General features: G+C 47.1%; 1 protein-coding gene across 8 annotated transcripts in view; it reads right to left on the reverse strand.

Annotated features, from left to right (window-relative positions):
* Positions 1–1913: 1913 nt before the first annotated feature.
* The window catches only part of LOC123086106 (ubiquitin C-terminal hydrolase 12), a 47936-nt gene continuing 25513 nt past the window's right edge, over positions 1914–24336 (reverse strand). For 3 of the 8 annotated variants that reach the window (XM_044507819.1, XM_044507818.1, XM_044507820.1), the window contains exons 22-32: positions 13390–13445; positions 13117–13294; positions 12914–13015; positions 12758–12829; positions 6505–6570; positions 6160–6225; positions 4642–4725; positions 4444–4560; positions 3765–3839; positions 3590–3676; positions 3127–3500 (exon numbers count right to left, since the gene is read on the reverse strand). In XM_044507819.1, coding sequence (XP_044363754.1) covers positions 3408–3500; positions 3590–3676; positions 3765–3839; positions 4444–4560; positions 4642–4725; positions 6160–6225; positions 6505–6570; positions 12758–12829; positions 12914–13015; positions 13117–13294; positions 13390–13445 — 996 coding nt within the window. In that variant the 3' untranslated portion in view covers positions 3127–3407. Of the gene's footprint in view, positions 2329–3126; positions 3501–3589; positions 3677–3764; positions 3840–4443; positions 4586–4641; positions 4726–6159; positions 6226–6504; positions 6571–11920; positions 12639–12757; positions 12830–12913; positions 13016–13116; positions 13295–13389; positions 13446–24336 lie in introns of those variants that run through there. The other 5 variants (XM_044507823.1, XM_044507822.1, XM_044507821.1 and 2 more) reach the window with 4 other exon arrangements.

A 24336-nucleotide genomic window follows, 5' to 3' on the forward strand; every position in this document is an offset into this window, starting at 1 on the left:
CAAAAATGATAAAACCTCATGATCTGATAAGTACCAGCAGTTAACATTTTATAGCACTCTTGCATCAATGAAAAAGGCATCAAAATGTACAGTATCATGCATGGAAATGCTTCTAACGTGAAGAGCTCATCGAGACGATCAATTCAACATATCATATGCATGAATCGGAGTCACGGACACCGAGATATGAAGCAATGAAGGAGGCATAAAATTATTGCAGAAAAGGACTTGGTGGAAATTATACCCCGCAAATCTGGATCTAGGGTTCGTCGATACGCTTCCCGAGGTTCGCTGGACGACGAGCTCGCCGGAGTTGGACGCCGGGTGGAGGGAGATGGCCGGCGACGGGGTTCCTCCGGGTCGGATCTCGCCGGATCCGGCCGGCGGCGAACCGAAGAGGCGGTGGGGCGACTAGGCAACGGGCGGCGGCGACGACCCGGTCAGGCGGCAGCGGGGTGAAGCGGTGCGACGAGGAAGAGCGGCGGCGCGCGGGAGGCGGAGCCGGGAGGCGCGGCGAGAGAGAGCGGCGACGTGGGGAAGGCGGAGCCGGCGGGAGGCGCTGGGCCCGCGGGGGCCGAACGCGGGCCTGGCGGGCCGGTGGCGCGGGGACGGGGCGGAGCCACGTGGCGGCTCACTATTGGTCCGGGTGCCATGGCGGTTTCGTCCGGTGATGGCCGGACGTGTCCGGCGGCGTGGATGGGAGATAGCTAGGGTTTTGGACCCGAAATTCAGGGGAGGGGCACATATTTATAGGTGGAGGAAGTTTAGAGTGTCCAAATGAGGTGTAGTTTTCATCCACACGATCGTGATCCGACGACGGAGGACATGGAGATGGTTTAGATGTGTTATTGGGCTGTTTTGGAGGGGTGTTGGGCTGCAACACAAAAGAGGCCTTCGCGGTTACCTGGTTAACCGTTGGAGCATCAAACGGCCTCCAAATGGAACGAAATTCGACATGCGGTCTACCGGTAGTGTACCAAGGCCACTTGACAAATCTCGATCAATTCCGAGAACGTTTAACACCCGCTCACAGAAAGAGACAACAGGGGTGCGCCGGTGCATGTGGGAGTGTCGGATTGCGAAACGGCCAACGGGGAAAATATTCGGATGCACGAGACGAACACGAATGCAAATGCAATGCACATGATGACATAATATGAAATGCATGACATAAACAAAAAGCAAAACAACGTCAAAACCCAACCACGAAGGGAGATCTCATAACTTAAAGCCAAAAATGGCAAGAGTCAGAGTTACAAATATGGCAAGTTACATACGGGGTGTTACACTGCCCCTTCTCTAGGTAAATCTGGCATGATGTGCTAGCCTGGGTGTGCGCTACCTCACTTAAAGCCAAAAATGGCAAGAGTCAGAGTTACAAATATGGCAAGTTACATACGGGGTGTTACACTGCCCCTTCTCTAGGTAAATCTGGCATGATGTGCTAGCCTGGGTGTGCGCTACCTCCCCCCCCCCCCCCCCCCCCCCCACCTCCTCCATCCGGCACCGAGGAGTTTCTCCTGCGGTGCACATCGACGATCACGAGATCCCCCACTGGCCACCGCAAGGGCTTGGCCACGTGGCGATCCAAAAGATCCTAACAGCCCGGTCCATCTGGAGAGCAGTTGATGTGTATTCCACGGCGAGACAACCTCCATCTCACGACTTTTTGCGTCTATCCAAGACGAGGCCCGCTCCTAGGCTAGGGCAGGCGCGCACGGACTGAACTCGTTGCTAGCATTGGGTCATAATCTTTTAAGCAGCCCGTCACCAATCCTCTGCAGCTCTTTGTCTTGCCTTTTGATCCCCAAAAATGTACGAATTTTTTCAGATGGAGGTAGTATGTTAGTCAAATGTGACTAACAATTTTACTACTGCACACCCGCAAAAAACATTTTTACTACTGCAGCTACTTAAACCAAGAAAAAGTCCATTAGTCTCCCATTATCGCCAGATTACAACAAATGCCAATATCAAGTCGCAAAACTATACCCTTGTATACAAGCCCACTACCAATATCATATGTACTCGACTTTGCTCTAAAAATGAACCAACATCCAACATCTACCCTTAGGAGGGTGGCCTTTACACCCAATTTACAGAAACTTGATATCGTGCACCCTTGCGATGATGAACCTTGAAAAATCGTCATGGCCATGCATCAAGAGCAAAAACTGTAGCACCCAAATGGCCAAACATGCTGCTGCTTTCACCTGTTGCAGCCTACTCCTTTTCCACTCCCAGATCAACGCCTTCATCAGGGGACCAACACAGTTTTAAGGCGTACTAATTGTATATCCTCACCGGCTTCTCATGCGTGTGACGGTTCTGCAGGTGTATAAAACCACCAGCAAAAGCAAGGATATATAAGATACATGTCCTTGTGAAATAGAATGAATTAGGTGAGGCTTGCACGAAATCACGCAATAATCAAGGAAGATCTGCTACTAAGCAGGCCCTGCCCTGACGGGAGGGGGCGGCCACCCGGGCCCCCCGAAACCAAGGAGCCCCTCAGGTATGCCGTATGTCCTTCCCTATAGCCATTCATGGCACACAATGCAAAAGCCCGATCGAGCCAGCCACCAAGCTAATGCGTGTGCATCTAGCGATCTTCTAGACTGAAATAATACCACGTCTAGCTCATACTCCAATCGACCTACCACTATCTTTCGGAGATCTGGTTGATTGGCTAGCCGGCTGGGTTGTGCTGCCACTACGAGACCGGAAATGGAATACTCGAGTTTCCAACAGAGTATACCCAGCCTATCATAAAAGAGCTGCTAGCTAAACTGGGATATGATCCATAAGTGCACGTCTTGCCTCCATCATCATCCCACTCCTTAATTCCTACTTTAGTTAGCTAGCTAATTTCTTTCTTACATATTTAGGGTTAGATATCATTGCAATTTGTGATTTATCATCTGTGAGTTCGAAATGATAATCGGTAAGATTTTACTGGTTTAATCTAACTTTGTGACTTTAGCTTTGCGCCAGTTTTCAATTACTTATTGCTCTAAATTCCAGCGCAGCCATGCCATCTACAGTATAAAGTATGCATCCGGCCATGAGAAAGGAAAAAAACAAGTAGATGAGTTGCCAGAATCAAATCAACAATAACAATGTGAGTGATCATAAGCACATATTTAATTCATTACAGAAACTGCTAGTCTTGATGGGTACCAAGCACGTGTAAATTATTTGATATGAATGTTGCTTTTGGATGCACTCTACGTGTTTACTGGTAACAATTCATACATACATATATTGATTAATACATTGATGTTTACATTAAAAGCCCAGGATTATAGTTTCGCCCTGGGCCCCTGAAATCTCAGGACGGGACCTGGTACCAAGGCTACACAGTATAGGGCTGTGGCAGCATATCTATGCCCAAGCATGAGTGAGAATTAAGAAGAAATACTGTTTGACAAAAATGCAAAGCTTTGCACAAAATCCTGTAATAGCAAGGGAAGCTCCGATACAGAGATAACAAAGCATGGCTGCAGCATATTAAGCCCAAGCATGACTAAAGGTAAAATTTGACATCCAAAGTTTGGTAAGTTCACTTCCCAGCAAAGCAACTGCATACCTGATTGGCTGTATAGGCCCTTTTTGGTGCAGTGTCAGTATGCTCCAGCCCAAGATATTGTTCCCAAGCTCCATAGACATCTCTCCTCTGTAGAAACCAAAAGAAATCAGAAACCACCGAAAACAAATGTATGGGCAGAACTATAGAAGCATGTAGGGCAAAATCACCAGTTTACCTGGAAACGAGCAGATACAACATCAGAATCTTGTAGGTAGTCTGGCCGATTCATAGATATGAATGCAAATTTCCACTGAAGACATAAGCATGAATAGGTATATTAGTTCAGTAGCTGTACTATATATTCATACTACGATGCAATGCAACTCCAGGTAGACAGTAAAACCAAGGATGCAGACAGGACATGAAGCTTAAGCAATACTTCACAGCCCCTTCTATAAGATTAAGATCTACAGTGCTTTCAGCGCCAATCACCACCCGTTTTATTATGATAGCAGACAGCAGTGCTTTATTTATTGATTTAGCATATTACTAATCAACTTTGAGAGTAAAGTAAGATACGTAAACTATTCTCAGTTCACTATAGCACAACCAACTGGCTACAAAATCGGTGCTGGTTCTAACATTTGTGTTTAATTTACAATATCAGCATTATTTCAAGATTAAAAACCCTATCAGTATGAAGGGAAAAAAAGTAACTTTTATATCGCATCTACTCCCTCCGTTCCTAAATATTTGTCTTTCTAGAGATTTCAACAAGTGACTACATACGGAGCAAAATGAGTGAATCTACACTCTAAAATATGTCTATATACATCCGTATGTGGTAGTCCATTTGAAATCTCTAAAAAGACAAATATTTAGGAACGGAGGGAGTAAGAAACAAATAAGATCACCTTGGAGAATTCTTCATCAGGGACCTGGAGTTTTCTCTGTATGCGGCTCTTTACTTCCGCTAAAGTCTCACCTTCACGGATGGCAAGAAAAAAAGGATCTCCAAAATTCTGAATCTGCTGTTGGTCACAACAACGGTGTCACCTGATTGGATAAGAATGTCATAAATATATGCTGTCATTAATACGAAAGTGCAATACTTGATTCTGAAGAGAATCTTTCGCGAAGTGATAAACATGGATTAAGCGATCATTCTGACTGGGATTTTTCTCCTCCTCTGGAACCTATGAAAATGGGTATAAATAGATATGAGGACTAAAAAAAGCACATAAATTAATCACAGCAGGTACAGGAAAATGTACAGTAAGAAATCAGGGAATGGATGACACTTGGAACTTAAGGGCATCTCCATCACGGCACGCCAAACCACCACCAAAATGTCCAGGCCGAACAGTCCAGACACTTTTAATCCTCCAACACGACTAACCAAATCGGGCCGGGCCAGTCCGCACGTCCAAAATCCCCAAGGCCAGCCCCAAATCAGGGGGAGCTCTGAGGGAATTCGAACATCCGCCATGTCGGCATCCAACAACCCGGTCCCACCCCAAAAAACCCTATCAGACTCCAGAAGCCTCCACATTCACACCGGCTTCACCGGCCACCCGCCTACCCGCATTGATCCTTCGCCGCTCCGCCAGCAGCAATCATGGCCAATTAGCTGACAAGCCACCCAAGAAGCCTACCCCAGCTATTAAAAGCCGCTCGGAGATCATCCAAACCCTAGCCAGCATCCCATTTCTCTCATTTCAACTCGTCTGCGGCGCCGCTCGTAGCAAAGCCCTCGACCTCCACATCAACATTCCCGACGGCCGCTGTCACCATGGTCCACACCAAGATCACTGGGTACAAGATGTTGACAATGGAGTGTCGCGCCGAAATCACAGCGAAGGTCCGCACAGTGGACGAACACCGGAAAGCCCGCGTTGCGGCGGGCCAACCTCCAAGCTGTCCGAACCAAGCTCTAGCATGGAGATGGTATAGGACCACGGAGAGGGGCCAGCAGCGGAGGAGGCGATGGGCATCGAGGCTGCGAGGAACGTGGCGGACGGCCTCTTCACCATGTGGCACTAGGCGCTCTTGCGGTGGTCGATCAACCGAATGTGAAGCGCGCGGATGCCGCAGCCATGGCAGAGCTCCTGACGAAACCGGAAGTCATCGACGAGAACTAGGCGGTGCTCGCCGTGCAAAGTGCTGGCACGATCGACTGTGAGCCCTGCCAGCTCCGCATCAACAAAGCACAGCAGACCTGGCTCTTCGAGGAGCTCGATACCGAGGACAATGAGGCATCGGAGCAGCACGACAACAATGCCAAAGAGGCACACGTCGGCAGCTCTGGCACGGGGGCTATCGACCTCAACGTCAGGGAGTAGGAGTAATTGTTAGTTGTTTTCTAAGGATCTTTGTGTTGTATGATTCCGCTTGGTGTAGAAAACTACGAACTAGTGATGATTCCGATCAGTGTCCATCTTGTTTGAGGGATTGGGTTGGACGGCCGCTGCCCAGCAGAATGTTCGCGGACATTTGATGTGGTTTGTTTGAGGAACCGCGTTGGAGATGCCCTAAGTTCTCACGAGATGACAATCACCAAGTAAAACTAAAACATATGATATCAAAGATGTAAAAGAGGTACGACATATAACATCATTAGTCTTACATACCTCTTCAGCACGTAGCGTCCAGTACTGATCATTTATATTCTCTATCTTCTCGTGAAGTGGAAAGATCTACAAAAACATAATTAGTAATAGCTACAATGATATATGGAAAAAATGATACTCCCACCGATCCAAATTAATTGCCGCAGCCGTAGTACAACTTTGTACTAAAGTTGCGTCAATTAATATGGATCAGAGGGAGTATTTAACTGCTGAAACATTTTCAAAGGGCATTCGTTAGTAGTTCAAAGATTTTACTTCTGAAGGCTAAAGAAACCTCAAGAACAATAAAGCTCTTTTTCAGGAAGACATGAAATAGAAGACTAGCACATGATTTCAAATACATACCTTATAGATCTTGTGGTAAAAGACCTCTAGCACGCGTAGCTCGGCAGTGGGACTGGATAGATCAACCTGTTGATTAGTAGTACAAGGTTTAGAAATGGTTCTTATTGGACAAACCATCCGCAGAAACACACCACTTTGCAGTTGTATAACCTACAGTAGATCGCAATGGTCGTAAAGATAAAAGGCAGCTTCCCTTTCTTGTAGAAGCTAAATGGCAAAGGTTTAAGTGAGAACCAAAAAATCAAATAGGCGTGACCATGTGTTCGAGGGACAGAAGTGTTAGAGTTATAATATAAGTCATGTACCCCTTTGTATTTATCCCGTTGTATAAGGGGTTTCCTGCATATGTTCCACACCTGTACATGTATATATATCGGCCTATGGCCTCATGGGAATACAAGTTGCATATTCCTAACATGGTATTAGAGCCTTAGGGTTTCTTTTTTTAGCACGCGCAACTCCTCTCGATCCAATCTCCCGTCCACGCAGCCGCCGCCCTTCGTCTCTTGGCCGGCGCTGCTCTCCGGTGCCTTCACCACCGCAGGTCAACCCTGCTCTTGGGCCGTCGCTGTCCCGTCTCATCTGCAGGTCCGCCCGAGCGATCCCGTCAGCAGCTCCCGTCAGCAGGTCCGCCCGAGCGATCCCGAGCGATCTCCTTCCGGACGACCGCTTCATCCCCGCGCCCCGAGCCGACGGTGGACAAGGCTGCTCCAGATCCATCGATCCCGTAGCAGCTCCCGTACGACCGCTTCCCATCGATCCCGTCAGCAGCTCCCGTACGACCGCTTCCCATCGATCCATTGATCTACTTCCGGCCGACCGCTCCATATCCATCGAGGTGGCGCAGTTCGAGGGGTTCGAGGGCTCCACGATCTACTTCCCGGACGACCGCTTCGACAAGGCTGCAGTCTCGTTCCCAGCCGGCCCCAAGCGACGGGACCCTAATCTCCTGCTCCCGCTAATCTCTGCCTAAAAAAAATGTCTGCTGCATCGGGCTATGTTGCTGTCCCTCGCTGTCCGGTGATCTTCGATGGTACTAACTACACTGAGTTCACTGGCTTCATGCGCATTCACATGCGTGGCATCCGTCTCTGGTGTGTTCTTTCTGGCGAGGTCTGCTGTCCGCCACGTCCGGTTCCTCCGGTGGCTCCTATTCCGCCGACTCCACCGGTTCTTCCTCCGGATGCTAATCAGGCCGCCAAGGATGCGGCTAAGCTTGCTGATGAGGCTGCTGATCGTGCTTATGATGAGAGGGTTTTGGCTTATGACGAGGCTCTTCAGACGTATCATGGTGCTCTGTCTGTTTACACCCAGTGGCTTGATGATGATGCTCGTGCTGCAGCTATTCTCACTGCTAGTGTTCTGCCTCAGTTTGCTTCTGAGTTTCTGGGTCTTCCTACTGTCTTTGAGATGTGGACCCGTCTTCGTCAGCGCTATCAGCCCTCTGGTGATGCCTTATACCTTTCTGTGGTCCGTCAGGAGCATGCTCTTCAGCAGGGTGACTCTACTGTTGATGACTTCTATGCACAGAGTTCTGCTATCTGGCGCCAGCTTGATTCTCTCCGCAGTGCTGGTTGTCGTACCTGCCCCTGTTGCCAGGCTGTCCAGGCCAATTTGGAGTTTCATCGCGTCTATGAGTTCCTGTCTCGGCTCCGTAAGGAGTTTGAGCCCCGGCGTGCTCAGTTGTTTGCTCGTGGCCGTATTTCTCTCATGGAGGCGCTTTCTGAGATTCGTGCTGAGGAGACTCGCTTACGTGGTGCTGGTTTGCTGGAGGTTCCCTCTGTGCTCGCTACTCGTGCTCCTACGCCACCTGCTGCACCGACCCCTTCTCGCTCGAGTGCTCCGCCGCTCTTGCCCACTCCTTCTGGAGGCTCAGGTCGCCCCCGTCCACATTGCGACTATTGCAACAATGATGGTCATCTTGAGTCTCAGTGCTACACGAAGAAGAAACACCTGCGCAAGGCGCGATCATCATCTTCAGGGACTTTGTCATCCACCTCGACAGCTTCAGCCATTGCTTTGACTGACCAGGATATTCTAAGACTTAAGCGTCTGCTCGCGGCTTCAGGTTCTTCCTCGACGGGTACTGCTGGTTCTGTGACTGATGCTTCCCGCACTGAGCAATCACCCTCTACACAGTCAGGTACATCCCCATGGGTTCTGGACTCTGGAGCTTCTTTTCATATGTCTTCTCATTCTTCCACTTTGTCCTCTCTTCGATCACTGGATTCTCCTGTTCATGTCTTCACTGCTGATGGTACTCCACTTTTTGTTGCTAGTAGAGGCAATCTTACCACTCCTTATTCTGTTCCTGATGTTGCTCATGTTCCTCGACTTACCATGAATCTGTTTTCTGCTGGTCAACTTACTGATTCTGGTTGTCGCGTCATCCTTGACGTTGACTCTTGTTCTGTCCAGGACCGTCGCACGCACACTCTGGTTGGGGCTGGCCCTCGCCGCCGTGATTCTCAGGGTCTTTGGGAGTTGGACTGGCTTCATGTTCCTTCCGCTGCCACCACCATCGCCAGTTCTTCCGCTTCTGTCGCCTCCGTTACTGGTTCCTTCCAGCAGTGGCATCATCGACTTGGTCATCTGTGTGGTTCTCGGTTGTCTTCTTTAGTTCGTCGAGGTCTTCTGGGGTCTGTCTCAGGAGATGTCTCTTTAGAGTGTCAGGGTTGTCGTCTTGGCAAGCAGATTCAGTTACCATATTCACATAGTGAGTCAGTGTCCAAGCGTCCTTTCGATTTAGTCCATTCTGATGTATGGGGTCCGGCCCCTTTCGCTTCGAAAGGTGGTCATAAATACTATATTATTTTCATAGATGATTTCTCTCGTTACACATGGCTTTATTTCATGACTTCTCGTTCTGAGGTGTTGTCTATTTATAAGCATTTTGCTGCCATGGTTCATACTCAGTTCTCTTCACCCATTCGTGTTTTTCGTGCTGACTCCGCTGGCGAGTATATCTCTAAGATGTTGCGTGGTGTTCTTGCTGAGCAAGGGACTCTCTCTCAATTCTCTTGTCCTGGTGCTCATGCTCAGAATGGTGTGGCTGAGCGAAAGCATCGACATCTTCTTGAGACGGCTCGTGCATTGATGATTGCTGCCTCTCTCCCGCCTCATTTTTGGGCTGAGGCCGTCTCCACATCCACCTATCTTATCAATATACAGCCTTCCGCTGCTCTACAGGGTGGTGTTCCTTTCGAGCGACTTTTTGATCGTTCTCCCGATTATTCGATGCTTCGCTCGTTTGGTTGTGTTTGCTATGTTCTTCTTGCCCCTCGCGAACGCACCAAACTGACCGCTCAGTCTGTTGAGTGTGTCTTCTTAGGCTACAGTGATGAGCATAAGGGCTATCGTTGTTGGGATCCTATCGGTCGTCGGATGCGTATCTCTCGAGACGTGACTTTTGATGAGTCTCGTCCCTTCTACCCACGCCCATCTTCCTCGACTTTTTCAGTGCATGATATCTCTTTCCTCACTTTTCCTGACTCACCTATCACCCCCGTCGAGCCTGTACCTCTCCGTTCCACTTCCTCTCCTTCTCCACCTCTAGTTGATTTGCAGCCACCATCCTCCCCGGTCTCCTCGCCTAGCATGTCACCGGGTTCTCCACCTTCATCTCCGGTGACTTCCTCCCCGGTCTCCTCTCCCAGCATGTCACCGGATTCTACACCTTCATCTCCGGTGACTTCTTCGTCGCCACCCCCCGATTCTACCTTGACGATTCCTCCTTCTATTATTCCATCTTTTCCTCAGCATTACACTCGTCGTCCACGACCAGTCGATGCCTCTGTGGATGAGTCGTCATCTTCCTCTCAGCCTACTTATGGCTTGCGTTCTCGTCCTCGTCCGCCTGTTGATCGCTTTGGATTTCCCACCGCTGGTGCTGCTGTTCTTGAGCCGACTTCTTACCGTCAGGCTGTTGTTCATCCTGAATGGCAGTTTGCGATGGCAGAGGAGATTGCTGCTCTTGAACGCACTGGTACCTGGGATCTTGTTTCTCTTCCTCCCGGAGTCCGTCCGATCACTTGTAAGTGGGTCTACAAGGTTAAGACTCGCTCCGATGGTTCTCTTGAGCGTCACAAAGCTCGTCTTGTGGCTCGTGGTTTTCAGCAGGAGCACGGTCGTGATTATGACGAGACTTTTGCTCCTGTGGCCCATATGACCACTGTTCGTACACTTCTTGCCGTTGCCTCTGCACGCCACTGGTCTATATCTCAGCTTGATGTTAAGAATGCCTTTCTTAATGGTGAGCTGCGTGAGGAGGTGTACATGCAGCCACCACCTGGGTATTCTGTTCCTGATGGCATGGTATGTCGTCTTCGTCGCTCTCTCTATGGCCTTAAGCAAGCCCCCCGCGCCTGGTTTGAGCGCTTTGCCTCTGTGATCACTGCTGCTGGTTTTTCAGCAAGTGCTCATGATCCAGCATTGTTTATTCACCTTTCTCCTCGTGGTCGGACTCTTCTTCTTCTCTATGTTGATGACATGATCATCACGGGGGATGACCCCGAGTATATTGCCTTTGTAAAGGCCCGTCTTAGTGAGCAGTTTCTTATGTCTGATCTTGGACCTCTTCGCTACTTTCTTGGGATTGAAGTCTCTTCTACCTCTGATGGCTTTTTTATATCCCAGGAAAAGTATATCCAGGATCTTCTTGCTCGTGCTGCTCTTACTGACGAGCGCGTTGTTGAGACTCCTATGGAGCTCAATGTTCACCTCCGTGCTACTGATGGTGATCCTCTCCCTGACCCGACGCGTTATCGTCATCTTGTTGGCAGTCTTGTCTATCTAGCTGTCACTCGTCCGGACATCTCTTATCCGGTTCATATTCTGAGTCAGTTTGTCTCTGCTCCCACCTCGGTTCACTATAGTCATCTTCGTGTTCTCCGATATCTTCGAGGCACGATCTCTCACCGTCTATTCTTTCCTCGCTCCAGTTCTTTACAGCTTCAGGCCTATTCGGATACTACGTGGGCTAGTGATCCTTCAGATCGCCGTTCACTTTCTGCTTACTGTGTTTTTCTTGGTGGTTCTCTCATTGCCTGGAAGACGAAGAAACAGCTTGCAGTTTCCCGTTCGAGTGCCGAGGCTGAGTTGCGAGCAATGGCTCTTTTGACGGCAGAGGTGACTTGGTTACGGTGGTTACTTCAGGATTTTGGTGTTTCCGTCACTACACCGACTCTGCTCTTATCTGACAGTACAGGTGCTATCAACATTGCGCGCGATCCTGTGAAGCATGAGCTCACCAAGCATATTGGTGTTGATGCTTTCTATGTGCGCGCTGGTGTGCAGGATCAGGTTATTGCTCTTCAGTATGTGCCTTCCGAGTTACAGTTGGCGGATTTCCTGACGAAGGCCCAGACTAGAGCACAACATGGCTTTTATCTCTCCAAACTCAGTGTTGTTCATCCACCATGAGTTTGAGGGGGGTGTTAGAGTTATAATATAAGTCATGTACCCCTTTGTATTTATCCCGTTGTATAAGGGGTTTCCTGCATATGTTCCACACCTGTACATGTATATATATCGGCCTATGGCCTCATGGGAATACAAATTGCATATTCCTAACAAGAAGCAAGTATGACTAGACTTGACTTAACTGAGACATCTACTAAAAGGTATACATGTAGGGGGTCTTTACACATCTAACTGCATAATCCCACGGTTCCAAAATCTAAGTGCTTTTACTTTTCACAGTTTTAATTCATGATTTTGACTATAATTTTTATTTAAAATATGCCTACAAATTAGTGCTCCCTCTGTTCACTATTATACGATGTTCTAACTTTTTCTAAATCGAATGTATGTAGACATCACTCATTTCAGTCTGTATCTAGTACATAGTGAAATATCTAAAACATCTTATAATAGTGAGCGGCGACATAAAACACTTTGCAAGACAAATACAACAATGTTATTCGTACATGCTCGATTCATATACTTCTTCACAAATTTTGGAATAGAGGGAGCATATATTAAGTAATCTCACCCAAATTGAATCCGCAACAAAAAATGCAGCTGGCTAAATTTCCTGCTAAACAAAATCAGCCTCCAATCATGAATGATTGTGATCTCCCGATGTCACCTACCTCTCAGGAAGTTAGACATGCACCCCAAAGCCCAAAAGACTCCTTATGAATATATCCAAGAACAATCAATTGGTGTATCTCAGTTCCAATATTGTAAATGTGCAACAAGAAACTAAAAAAGAATTCAGGAAAGGACAGAAAAGGGCTGTATAAGTAATAACCTTAGTTTTCAAGTCAATTATCACATCAGCAATGGTGCTGTTCTTAGGAAGCCTGATGCTGTGAATGACAACCTAAACAAAGAATATCTCATAAGAAAGTTCATTTCGCATCCGAGGATAAATAAACAATATCTCAAATGATTTCAGTGAAAAAACCTCCTCCTTTGTAGCATGGTGGAATGCAACTTTAAGGGTTTTAAGGAACTGCAATTCCGGCAAAGGAATATCCAATACTTCGTAATACAAGATGTCAGACGTCTGTATCATACAGTAAGTATCTTTAATGGATATGCATTCTGCATTATCGTTATGCTGAAAACATGCTCATACTGGAAAAAAAAACAAGTGAAAGGGTTAACCTGATTATAGTGGACGAGCATGTCCAATAAATGCTCCACACCCTGATATCTGATGGGTTGCGGTTTAGGCTGCTGTGAATAGCAGTTATGGGATGTAAGGCGAATTTTCGCTGGATCATCCAACCCAAGCTGGTGGGCAACTCTCTCAACAACATCATCGTATGTGTGAAGCTTTGACCTTAACGCATGAGAAAACAAATAAATAAAAATATGAGATAATGAGTTAATTGACATTTTAAATAAATAGACAAACACGTTTGGAAAATCCCTCACAATTCCAAACAAAATTCATCATCCTTTGGTTTCTCCAACGACCGAAAGTGCACAACCTGCAATAAACAGAATAGCTACTCAGACAAATATAAAATACAACACAGTAAACAAAAGCTGTCAGAGAAACTAGTCATGCCGTCCAGGTCCATACCATGTTGTGACAAATCAAATGTAAACAAGCATCAGAAAGAGAATAACTCAAGAAAAACAGGTAGAGAACAAAAGCAAGCAAAATTTCCGGGTGAACTAAGGGTGTGCTCGGTATGTGCCCAAAGTTTGCCTTACAAAAATTTGGCTACCCAAGATTTTGGTTGAGATTTTCCTTGCCCATAAGTTGGTCAACATTGTGAGCATTAATCTTGTCATGATCAGTTATGTAGATGTTGTATCATGGCATGCAAAGCTAACAATGCATGTCAGCAAGGAGCAGCAGCTAGACTCTCAAGGATAGAGAATGTACTCCCTCCGTCCCATAATATAAGAGGGAATAGCTGAAGCAGCACAAGGTTGTGGAGGAGCAACTCCACCTTGCTGCTACAATGTGTACAACACAACTGTTGAAGGGAACAGCTTCAACGTGCTGCGCTAGAGCGAACCAACCTGTGGTTGGATGGTTAGAGGGACTATGGTATCCCCCGGCCATCAGGGTTCAAACCCTGGTGCTCGCATTTATTCCTGGATTTATTTCAGGATTTCCGGCGATGCACATTCAGTGGGAGGAGACGTTCCCGTCGACGACGAGGTGCCTACGGCGACTTCATAAATTTCAAGATGATATGCCGGCTCAGTCTTTCGGAGGTGCTCATAGGGGTATGGTGTGCGTGTATACGAGCGCTTGCGTCTGTACTGTGTTAAAAAAACGTGTTGCGCTAGATATTGCCCTAGAGGCGAATGTAGGCCTATAGGGCAGCAGGAGTTCAATCCGAAACTCCTAGGACACAAGATCTACTCCAAGATCTTAGATAAGAACAAGTTCTAGGGTAGTGGATACATAGTCTGCTTACAAAGTAGAGGTGAGGACCTCTATTTATAGGTCTTTGGGAAGCCTTCACATTCTTCTACTTATAGCTGGAACACTCTAGAAAACATTATTTAGGACTCACCATTCTACTCACAGCTGCTTATAACTAGAGAACTCTACCGAAAAAGGCTTTCGCCCTGCTTTATATTATAAAGCAACTGCCCAGGCCAAACACCCAACAAGGTTCAAACACACGCACACACAACAGTCTAACAGGAAAGAGAATCCAAGGGTTAATGCTGAGGGCACAGCTCGACAAGCCCTGAAATCCAGAAAAAAACATGCACACGCGAGGTGCAGAGAGCAAGAGCAACTAGTCGGGCTCGGGGGGTGGGGGGGGGGGGCAGAGGCACCAAGCGGAAGGCCATCGATCGAAGGTCGGCGAGGAGAGTGTTGATGACGTCCCGGTCCTGGGGGGCGGCTAAGCGGCCGCCAAAGCTGCAAGTAGCCACACATTTTGAAGATAGCGTCAGTAGCACGTCGAAGAGGCACCTTCTGGATAACAAGCTTATTGCGAACGGTCCAAAGCGTCCAGGCAAGGACCCCAACGCATAATCATCTAATATGGCGGTAGCGAGGAAAGGAGGCATGCATCTCAAGCAGGTCAGGGAAGTTGGTGTTGCACCACTGGTGTAACGCCCCGAGACCGATGTGCCAGGTGTCGTTCAGTTATTCGCTGTTGTTGCCTTGTCATTGCTTGCGTGTCATGCATTGCATATCATGTCATCATGCGCATTTCATTTGCATACGTGTTCGTCTCATGCATCCGAGCATTTTCCCCGTTGTCCGTTTTGCATTCCGGCGTTCCGCTCTCCTCCGGTGGTCATTTCTACCTTTCTTTTGTGTGTGGGGATTAAACATTTCCGGATTGGACCGAGACTTGCCAAGCGGCCTTGGTTTACTACCGGTAGACCGCCTGTCAAGTTTCGTATCATTTGGACTTCGTTTGATACTCCAACGGTTAACCGAGGGACCGAGAAGGCCTCGTGTGTGTTGCAGCCCAACACCCTTCCATTTTGGCCCAAAACCCACCTAACTCTGCTCCATCATCTAGAGCGTTCGATCACGATCGCGTGGCCGAAAACCGCACCTCATTTGGACTCTCCTAGCTCCCTCTATACCTATATATACACCCCCCTCCGAAATTCGCAGTTCATTCTTCCCCTAACCCTAAAAATTCTCAGATCCGCGCCGCCGGACGTTTCTTCCCGCGCCGGACATGTCCGCGCCGCCCGCCGCGACCAACCACGGCGTGCCACGTCAGCGCCGCCGTCCTCTCTCTCCTCCACCGCGCCAGGCCCGCCGGGCCCGGATCGGACCCGCGTAGCCCAATCGGTCGCCGCCGCCCGAGTCTTCCTCCGCCGCCGCCTCCGAGCCTCGTCGCCGGCGCCGACTCTCGCCGCCTCGCTGCCTCCGTCGCCGGATCTTCACCACCGCGGCCGGAAACGGACGGATCCCGTCCGGATCCGCACCTCAGGGGCCTCCTCTGCTCCTCCCCGACGGCAAGCCGCCGCTGCCGCCTCGCCGTTGACCTCGAGCGCCGCCGCCCTTGCCTCCTAGGATCCCATCGGGATCGAGGGAGACGAGCGCCTCCGCCTCCTCCCCGCATGGGCCGAAGCTCCAAGGCCCAGCATCGCCGGCCCAGCTTCCCGCAGCCAGCGCCAGGCCTCCTCTCCAGTCGCAGGCGCCAAGGCCCAGCGCCGCCTTGGCCTCCCAGGCCAGCTCCATCCGGCCCAGCGCGCCGCCCCCGCCTCGGCCTGCTTCCCCTCCAGCCGGGCCGAAGCCCGTGGTGAGAGAGCACCCAGCGCCCCATTTTTTTCCTTCTGCTGTTGGGCTTGCCCAGATTCGGCCCGATTCATGTTTTTTTCTGCGGAGCGATTTTGCCCATTTGTCCAGGGTTTGCCAGTTTTGCAGAATAGTCCTCCTAGTTCATGCATCTAATAACTCACTAACCGTGCATCGGTTTAAAATGTTTTATATATGAAACTTGCTCAGAATTTTGTGTAGATTAATAATATCCAACTTTCATCCATGTTTGAAATGTTAAAAATGTTGTTTGCATTAATTTGCTCCTATGCCATGTTAAAATGATTTATTTCATAACTAATTAACCGTAACTCCGATTTTAATAATCTTTATATGTAAATGGGGTAGAAAAATGCCTAGTTTAACATGGTGGCCTCACTTTGCATGTTTATCAACTCTAAAACATGGTTTAGGGCAGAACAGTACCAAATCCTTAAATTGCACATGGGGATTTTTCCGGACTTGTTCTTCGTTGCTTCCGGCCTCATTTAACCTTGACTAGTTAGGTAGTTTTACTTTGCTTCACCCTCTTGCCATGCTAACAACATTTAATATTGTTGGGTACATAAACGGGATCAAACTAAATAACTTATCGTGGTGTTATGTCAATATGCAACTCGTTGCATATTGAGCTCCACTTAATTTGTAGGATTGCTTGTGCATTTTGCCATGCCATGCATACTTAAACCGGACATGCATCATACTTGATTGTGCATCATGCCATGATTATGTGATGGTTGTTTACCATGATTGTTTGCTCCTTTCCGATGTTTGCTCCTTCGGGTTGGTTCCGATAACGTCGTGTTGTGAGGATTCGTTCGTCTACGTTCCGTTTGTCTTCTTCATGGACTCGTTCTTCTTCCTTGCGGGATCTCAGGCAAGATGATCATACCCTCGAAATCACTACTATCTTTGCTTTGCTAGATGCTCGCTCTTTTACTATGCCAATGCTACGATGCCTACCTTTTGCTTGTCAGCCTCCCAATTGCCATGTCAAACCTCTAATCCACCATGTCCTAGCAAACCATTGATTGGCTATGTTACCGCTTTGCTCAGCCCCTCTTATAGCGTTGCTAGTTGCAGGTGAAGATTGGAGGCCGTTCCTTGTTGGAACATCTTTTATTTACTTGTTGGGGATATCATTATATTGCCATGTTATCTTAATGCATCTATATACTTGGTAAAGGGTGGAAGGCTCGGCCTTATACCTGGTGTTTTGTTCCACTCTTGCCGCCCTAGTTTCTGTCATATCGGTGTTATGTTCCCGGATTTTGCGTCCCTTACGCGGTTGGGCTATAATGGGAACCCCTTGATAGTTCGACTTAAGTAAAGCTCTTCCAGCAATGCCCAACATTGGTTTTACCATTCGCCACCTAGCCTTTTCTTTTCTCTTGGGAGTCGCGCTCCTAAGGGTCATCATTATTTTACCCCCCACCCCCGAGCCAGTGCTCCTCTGAGTGTTGGTCCAAACTAGAGTCCTGTGCAGCGCCCCCTCGGGGAAACTCGAGGTTTGGTTTTAGTTGTATGGAGCGCTCATCTGAGTGTGCCCTGAGAAAGAGATATGTGCAGCTCCTATCGGGATTTGTCGGCACATTCGGGCGGTGTTGCTGGTTTAGTTTTACCCTGTCGAAATGTCTTGTTGTACCGGGATACCGAGTCTGATCGAAACGTCTCGGGTGAAGGTCTATTCCTTCGTTGACCGTGAGAGCTTGTGATGGGCTAAGTTGGGACACCCCTGCAGGGATTTGAACTTTCGAAAGCCGTGCCCGCGGTTATGGGCAGATGGGAATTTGTTAACGTCCGGTTGTAGAAAACTGAAATTGACCTTAATTAAAATGAATCAACAGCGTGTGTAACCGTGATGGTCTCTTTCCGGCGGAGTCCGGGAAGTGAACACGGTTGTTGGAGTTATGCTTGACGTAGGTCGTTACAGGATCACTTCTTGATCATACTCTTATCGACCGTGCTTTGCCTTCTCTTCTCGCTCTCTTTTGCGTATGTTAGCCACCATATATGCTAGTCGCTTGCTGCAGCTCCACCTCATACCTTTACCTTACCCATAAGCTTAAATAGTATTGATCGCGAGGGTGCGAGATTGTTGAGTCCCTGTGGCTCACAGATACTTCTAAAACCAGCTTGCAGGTGCCAATGAGTCCGTGCAGATGACGCAACCAAGCTCAGGAGGAGCTCGATGAAGATCGTGTTCTTTATGTTGTTTCATTCTAGTTGATCAGTAGTGGAGCCCAGTTGGGGTCGATCGGGGACCTTTGTCGCATTTGGGGTTCTTCTTTTATTTTGGTTCCGTAGTCGGATCTTGATTGTATTTGGATGTTGTAATGCTTTATTCATGTAATTGTGTGAAGTGGCGATTGTAAGCCAACTATGTATCTCTTTCCCTTATTATATCACATGGGTTGTGTGAAGATTACCTCACTTGCGACATATGCCTTCAATGCGATTATGCCTCTAAGTCGTGCTTCGACACGTGGGAGATATAGTCGCATCGAGGGTGTTACAACTGGCCACCGACCGTCTCGCGAAAACACGACCATAGAAACTGGGCCGTGGAGCAAGTGAAGAAGATGTGGTTCGCATCCTCCACCGTGCCGCATAGGGGACAAATCCCGTCTCCAGGTCCATTACGCTTAAGGACCTCCACGCCGGACGGGAGGCGGCCGCGGGTCCATTGCCATGGGAAGATCTTGATTTTCAGGGGCAAGCGGATGCCCCAAATCAAACTAAAGGGCTCGTGGGCCGTCGAGGGGGCGATGGCCGCGTAGAGGGATTTGATGGAGAAGCAGCCGGGGGGCTACAGTCGCCAAGAGATAGCGTCCGGGGTGTCGGCGACGTTCATCGGGAGGAGGGCGATGTCCTGGAGGAGGGCATCCCAAGCGGCCACTTCAGGTGGGCCGAAGGGACGGCGGAAGGTGAGGCGCCCTAAGTCAATAAGGGCCACCTCGACAGAGACCCGAGGGTCGATCGCAATGGCGAAAAGCTCCGGAAATCGCGTGGTCAGGGGAAGGTCGCCAATCCACCGATCAAACCAGAACATGGTCGAGGACCCAATACCAACCAAGATAGACGTGCCAATGCGGAGTACAGGCAGCAGCTGGATGACGGCTTGCCAAAACTGGGAGCCGCCAGAGCGCTGACAGAATGCGAGTGGCTGTCCCCGAAGGTACTTGTTCCGGATGATGGTGAGCCAAAGGCCTCCATCGCCATTAGCAATGCGCCAGAGCCAACGTGTCAACGTGTCAGGAGTGCAATGTTCATGCGCCGGGAGGACAAAATCCCAAGACCGCCCTGGTCCTTGGGTTTGCAAATGTCGGGCCAGCTCATCATATGGTACTTCTGCTTATCACCCTCTCCAGCCCAGAAGAATCTGGATTGGTACTTGGCGATTTCCTGATGATGCGTCTCATGAAGGTTGTAAAAGCTCATGAGGAACCAAAGAAGGCTGGCAAGCGAGGAGTTAAAGAAAAGAAAGACTACAAGAAGTTAAAGCGAGAACTCTAGAAACAGCAGGTAGGGTAAAGAAAAGAAAGACTACACTAGAGTAGAAGCATCTAGAAGTAGCCAAACAAATCTGACATACGATTTTATTTTTATTTTTCCTCATCTAGTGTTTGGAACTCGCGCTCGAGTTATCTTCATAGAGCGCTTCTTCTGGACGGTAGAGAGTCAAGTCCGCAACATTCTTGCTATCATGTGATCAACATGCTTTTGATTTCTAAAATGATTCAAGAATTGATGGTCACTATAGACAATGAACTCTTTAGGCAGCAAATAGACTTTCCAAGTTTTCAAGGCTCTGAGAACGGCATACACTTCTTGCTGATAGGTACTTCATTTCTGTCTAGCTTCGCATAACTTCTCGCTAAAGAAAGCAATGGGCTACCTTTCTTGAGATAGAAGAGCTCCAATGCCTACTCCACTTGCATCATACTCCAACTCAAAAGTCATGTTGAAATCAGGTAGCACCAAGACAGGAGCTTTTGAGAGTTTTTGCTTGATCTCATTGAAACTAGAGTCGCTTCTGTCCATTGGAACTTTCCCTTCTTCACCCAATCGGTAATTGGCGTGATGATAGTGTTGAAACTCTTCATAAATCGCCTATACAAAATTGCAAGGCCATGAAAACCTCTTACCTCAGAAATGGTCTTCGGAGTTGGCCATTTTTGGATTGCTTCAACCTTAAAATCATCAACACGAATATCGTCACATGTTATGATGAAGAATCCTAGGAAAAGAAGTTGTGCTTGTAGGAAAACAGATTTCTTCAAGTTGACATAGAGCTCATTTTTCCTTGGTACTTCTAGCACCTTCCGAATGTGATCATTCTTCCTCGTCCTTGTTATAGATCAATATGTCATCGAAATAGACCACAACAAAGTGGGATAAGAAGGGTCGAAATACTTGATTCATCAAGTGCATAAAGGTACTTGGTGCATTTGAGAGTCCAAAGGGCATGACTAGCCACTCAAACAACCCTTCCTTTATCTTGAAGGCTGTTTTCCATTCATCACCGGGTCTGATACGGATTTGATGATATCCACTTCTTAAATCTAGCTTTGTGCACACTCTTAAGCTGATCCAACATATCATCCAAACAGGGAATAGGGAAACTATACCTTACTGTGTTGGCTCTACTATCCGTACACATGCGCCAAGACCCATCTTTCTTTGGCGCGAGCAGGGCTAGTACAGCACATGGGTTAATACTTCCTCGAATGTGTCCCTTTTGCAGCGATTCCTCCACTTTCTCCTTCAATATATTATGCTCTTTTGAACTTATTTCGACAGTGTAGAAGATTAGGAAGACTTGCTCCCAGAATTAAGTCAATTCTATGTTGAATTCCTCTCATCGGTGGCAGGCCTTGTGGCCCTCCAAGTATGTTCTGAAATTCAGCCAATAAACCACGTACCTTTGCTGGAATTTCAACAGTCAGGTGCTCTTCTCCTTTTACAACAAGTGCAGCACATAAATCTGTCTCCTTCAAGTCTTCCATAAACTCATGAGAGGTGTGGGAGATAGTTAACATAGTTTTCCCCTCCACCTTAGAGGTATTACCTTCAGTTTTGTTTGGTAGAATAATGAAAGAGTAACAATTTTCCTTGCCCTTGTGTGTAGTACCACATCAAATTGCCAAGGTCTCCCAAGAATATGGTTGGCGTCCATATCAACCACGTCACACAACACATTTGAGCAATAATGCTTGCCCAAAGAAAGTGGCAAGTTGCATTGTTCGGTGATCCTCATATTCACTCCTTTCTTGATCCGTCCAATAATGTAGGAATTTGGATGATCACAGGTTTCAAGCATTAAATGGTTCACCAACTTCTGGAAGATAAAATTCTTCTGATGAATCTCCTTCATTGGTAGCAGGGGGGACACCCTTTATTATCATCTCAACCAGCTGGTCAAATCTCCGATTAAGATCTTCACACATCTCTTTGATTTGTTGCTCTGCAGCATCCATCCTCTTCTCCGGTTGCTCCATTGCTTGCTGCAGCTCGCTTTCAAAGAGAACAGCAAGAACTAGTATGGATTAACGGGGCTCTGATACCACCTGAAGCAGCACAAGGTTGTGGAGGAGCAACTCTACCTTGCTGCTACAATGTGTACAACACAACTGTTGAAGGAACAGCTTCAACGTGCTACGCTAGATATCGAATAGTGGTTTACCCCCTCTCCCACCCGGCGTCGAAAGCGGGTGTCTGACTCCTTTTGAAGTGATTGCTAAAAGTAGACGTGAGGACCTCTATTTATAGGGCTTTGGGAAGCCTTCACATTCTTCTACTTATAGCTAGAACACTGTAGAAAACATTATTTAGGATTCACCATTTTACTCACAGCTACTTATAACTAGAGAACTCTAGAAACAGCAGGTAGAGTAAAGAAAAGAAAGACTACACTAGAGTATAAGCAGCCAAACAAATCTCTACATAATAATAAAGGGGCTACTGCTTCTAGCGGTACGTCATGAAATTTGCCCCCGAAGTTGCCACGAATTACCCACTATGCCACCCATAAGTCAAAAAAATGTTTTCTTTTCTTTTTACAAGTCGCTGCACCGAACAAGGTTTATTAGCCAGCGGCCCACAAATCTGCTACTAGCATGCAAGCGGTCCAATGGCTAGGGTGCAACCCTTCCACCCGATAGACCTGGGTTCGATCCCAGGTGAGTGCACTTTTTTGTTTAATTTTTTTATCGAGCATATTCAAATACTTTTTAAAACATTCGTATCTTTTTAGTCCTAACTCGAAATCTAGCATATTATATTTGAAATTTTCTCAGAAAAATGTGTAGATTCCAATTATGCTATCATCTTGCATGTTAATCATTTCTAAAATTTGATTTAGGATGCAATCTTAATTAATACTTTCTTTATATAGGGTATTTTGAAAATGACTATTATATATCTTCCTATACCATTTAAATTGGCACAAACGCTATTATTAGCATCAAAGGGGATGTTGATTCCAATCAGCTACCATATGCTAAAGGTTACAACAAGCAAGGTTGTCAGAATCGTGATTCTGTTATACGATTCTATGACTTTACGATTCAAACTAACCCCTATGACTCTACGATTTTAGTTCTTAGAAGCTACGTTTATACGATTCTGATAGTGAAGATTCTATGATTTGCGATCCTACCATCGAAGCTCCGATCCGATTCAAAATCACGATTCTGACAACCTTGACAACAAGTATACAATTATCCTCTCTATTTCGCACAATGCACAATAACCGACCCGGATACGATGATTTACACTAAACTACTAATATGTTTGCAACACTAAACTACTAATATGTTTGCAACTAAATTAAATCTTGACTTAGATTACAATTATAAACGCATACATCAGCAAGAAAAAATAATGCTCGTATGCACAAGTTATCGTTGAATACTAAAATGTATTCTCTATTTTTATCCTAATGCAATATTTGTTGGGAATCACTATGGAGGAACAACAACAAAGGCTATTTGTTGGGAATCACTATGGAGGAACAACAACAAAGGCATAAAAAGATAACTGCGACTAGGTAGATATTTTGGTTATCTAATAAATTAAAAACACCTTGAGTACAGTAAAAATCATTCCAACTTTATGTTTTTGCACAACACCACTTATCTTGTTGTTTGTCATGCAACATCATGAAAGATTTCAAGGAATTTGTTGATGCCATCGGCTGTGTGTATGAGTAGTCATTTTTTCTCCCGGTGCAACGCACGGGCGCATGTTTGCTAGTCTGACATGCGATTTTATTTTTATATTTCCTCATCTAGTGTTCCTCATCAATAGCTGTCACCAGTAAAAAGCAGTCTTATTTGATTTTGAGCTACAGAGAGACAGCAGTAGTACCTAGACAGTAGTAAAAGCTTGCACTGAGCTGTCCCAGCTAGCTGTTAGGAAAGGTACCATAGCCGGTTTGTATGGTCCTATAAAACGACAATTATCCTGCTTCTAATACTAAGCTTGTAGCACTTGAGATATCGAATAAAGTTTCCTACTAGTAGTAGCTCTTTGTCTACGTGCGTGTGAAGCACATCCCTTTAGAGCTCAAGTCCTGTTAGAGCTAGAGCTAGTGGTTCTAAAAATTGGTATCAGAGCCAGGTTTATTAGCTTGAGTGAGGTATGGATAAAGGAGCTATTGTTTCCCTTCAATACCCTATGCTCACACAGAGCAACTACTTGGCATGGTCAATCAAGATGAAGGTGTCCATGTGTGCCCAAAGGGTTTGGGATTCTGTCGAGCCAAAAGATCCTAAAGTGCCCACGGATGAGAAGGGTCAAATGGCATTGGCAGCCATTACCAAGGGATACAAGGGGCATGCTCTTCCTGGTGGCCAAAAAGGAGACAACCAAGGCGATTTGGGAGGCCATGAAGATACTGCACATCTGAGCACGTGGACTCTCAAGACAGAATTTGAGTGGTTGCGCGTGAAGGAGTCGGAGTCGGTTAACGATTTTGCTGCCCAGTTGATGACCATCATCAACAAGATCAGGGCACTCAGCGAGAAGTTCAAGGAGACTTCTGCAATCAAGAAGTTCCTTCGCGCCATCACCAACAAGTTTCTCCAAATTACTTCGACTATTGGACGATTTGGTGA

The sequence above is a fragment of the Triticum aestivum genome, chromosome 4A (assembly GCF_018294505.1).
Source record: "Triticum aestivum cultivar Chinese Spring chromosome 4A, IWGSC CS RefSeq v2.1, whole genome shotgun sequence".
NCBI lineage: Eukaryota > Viridiplantae > Streptophyta > Magnoliopsida > Poales > Poaceae > Triticum > Triticum aestivum.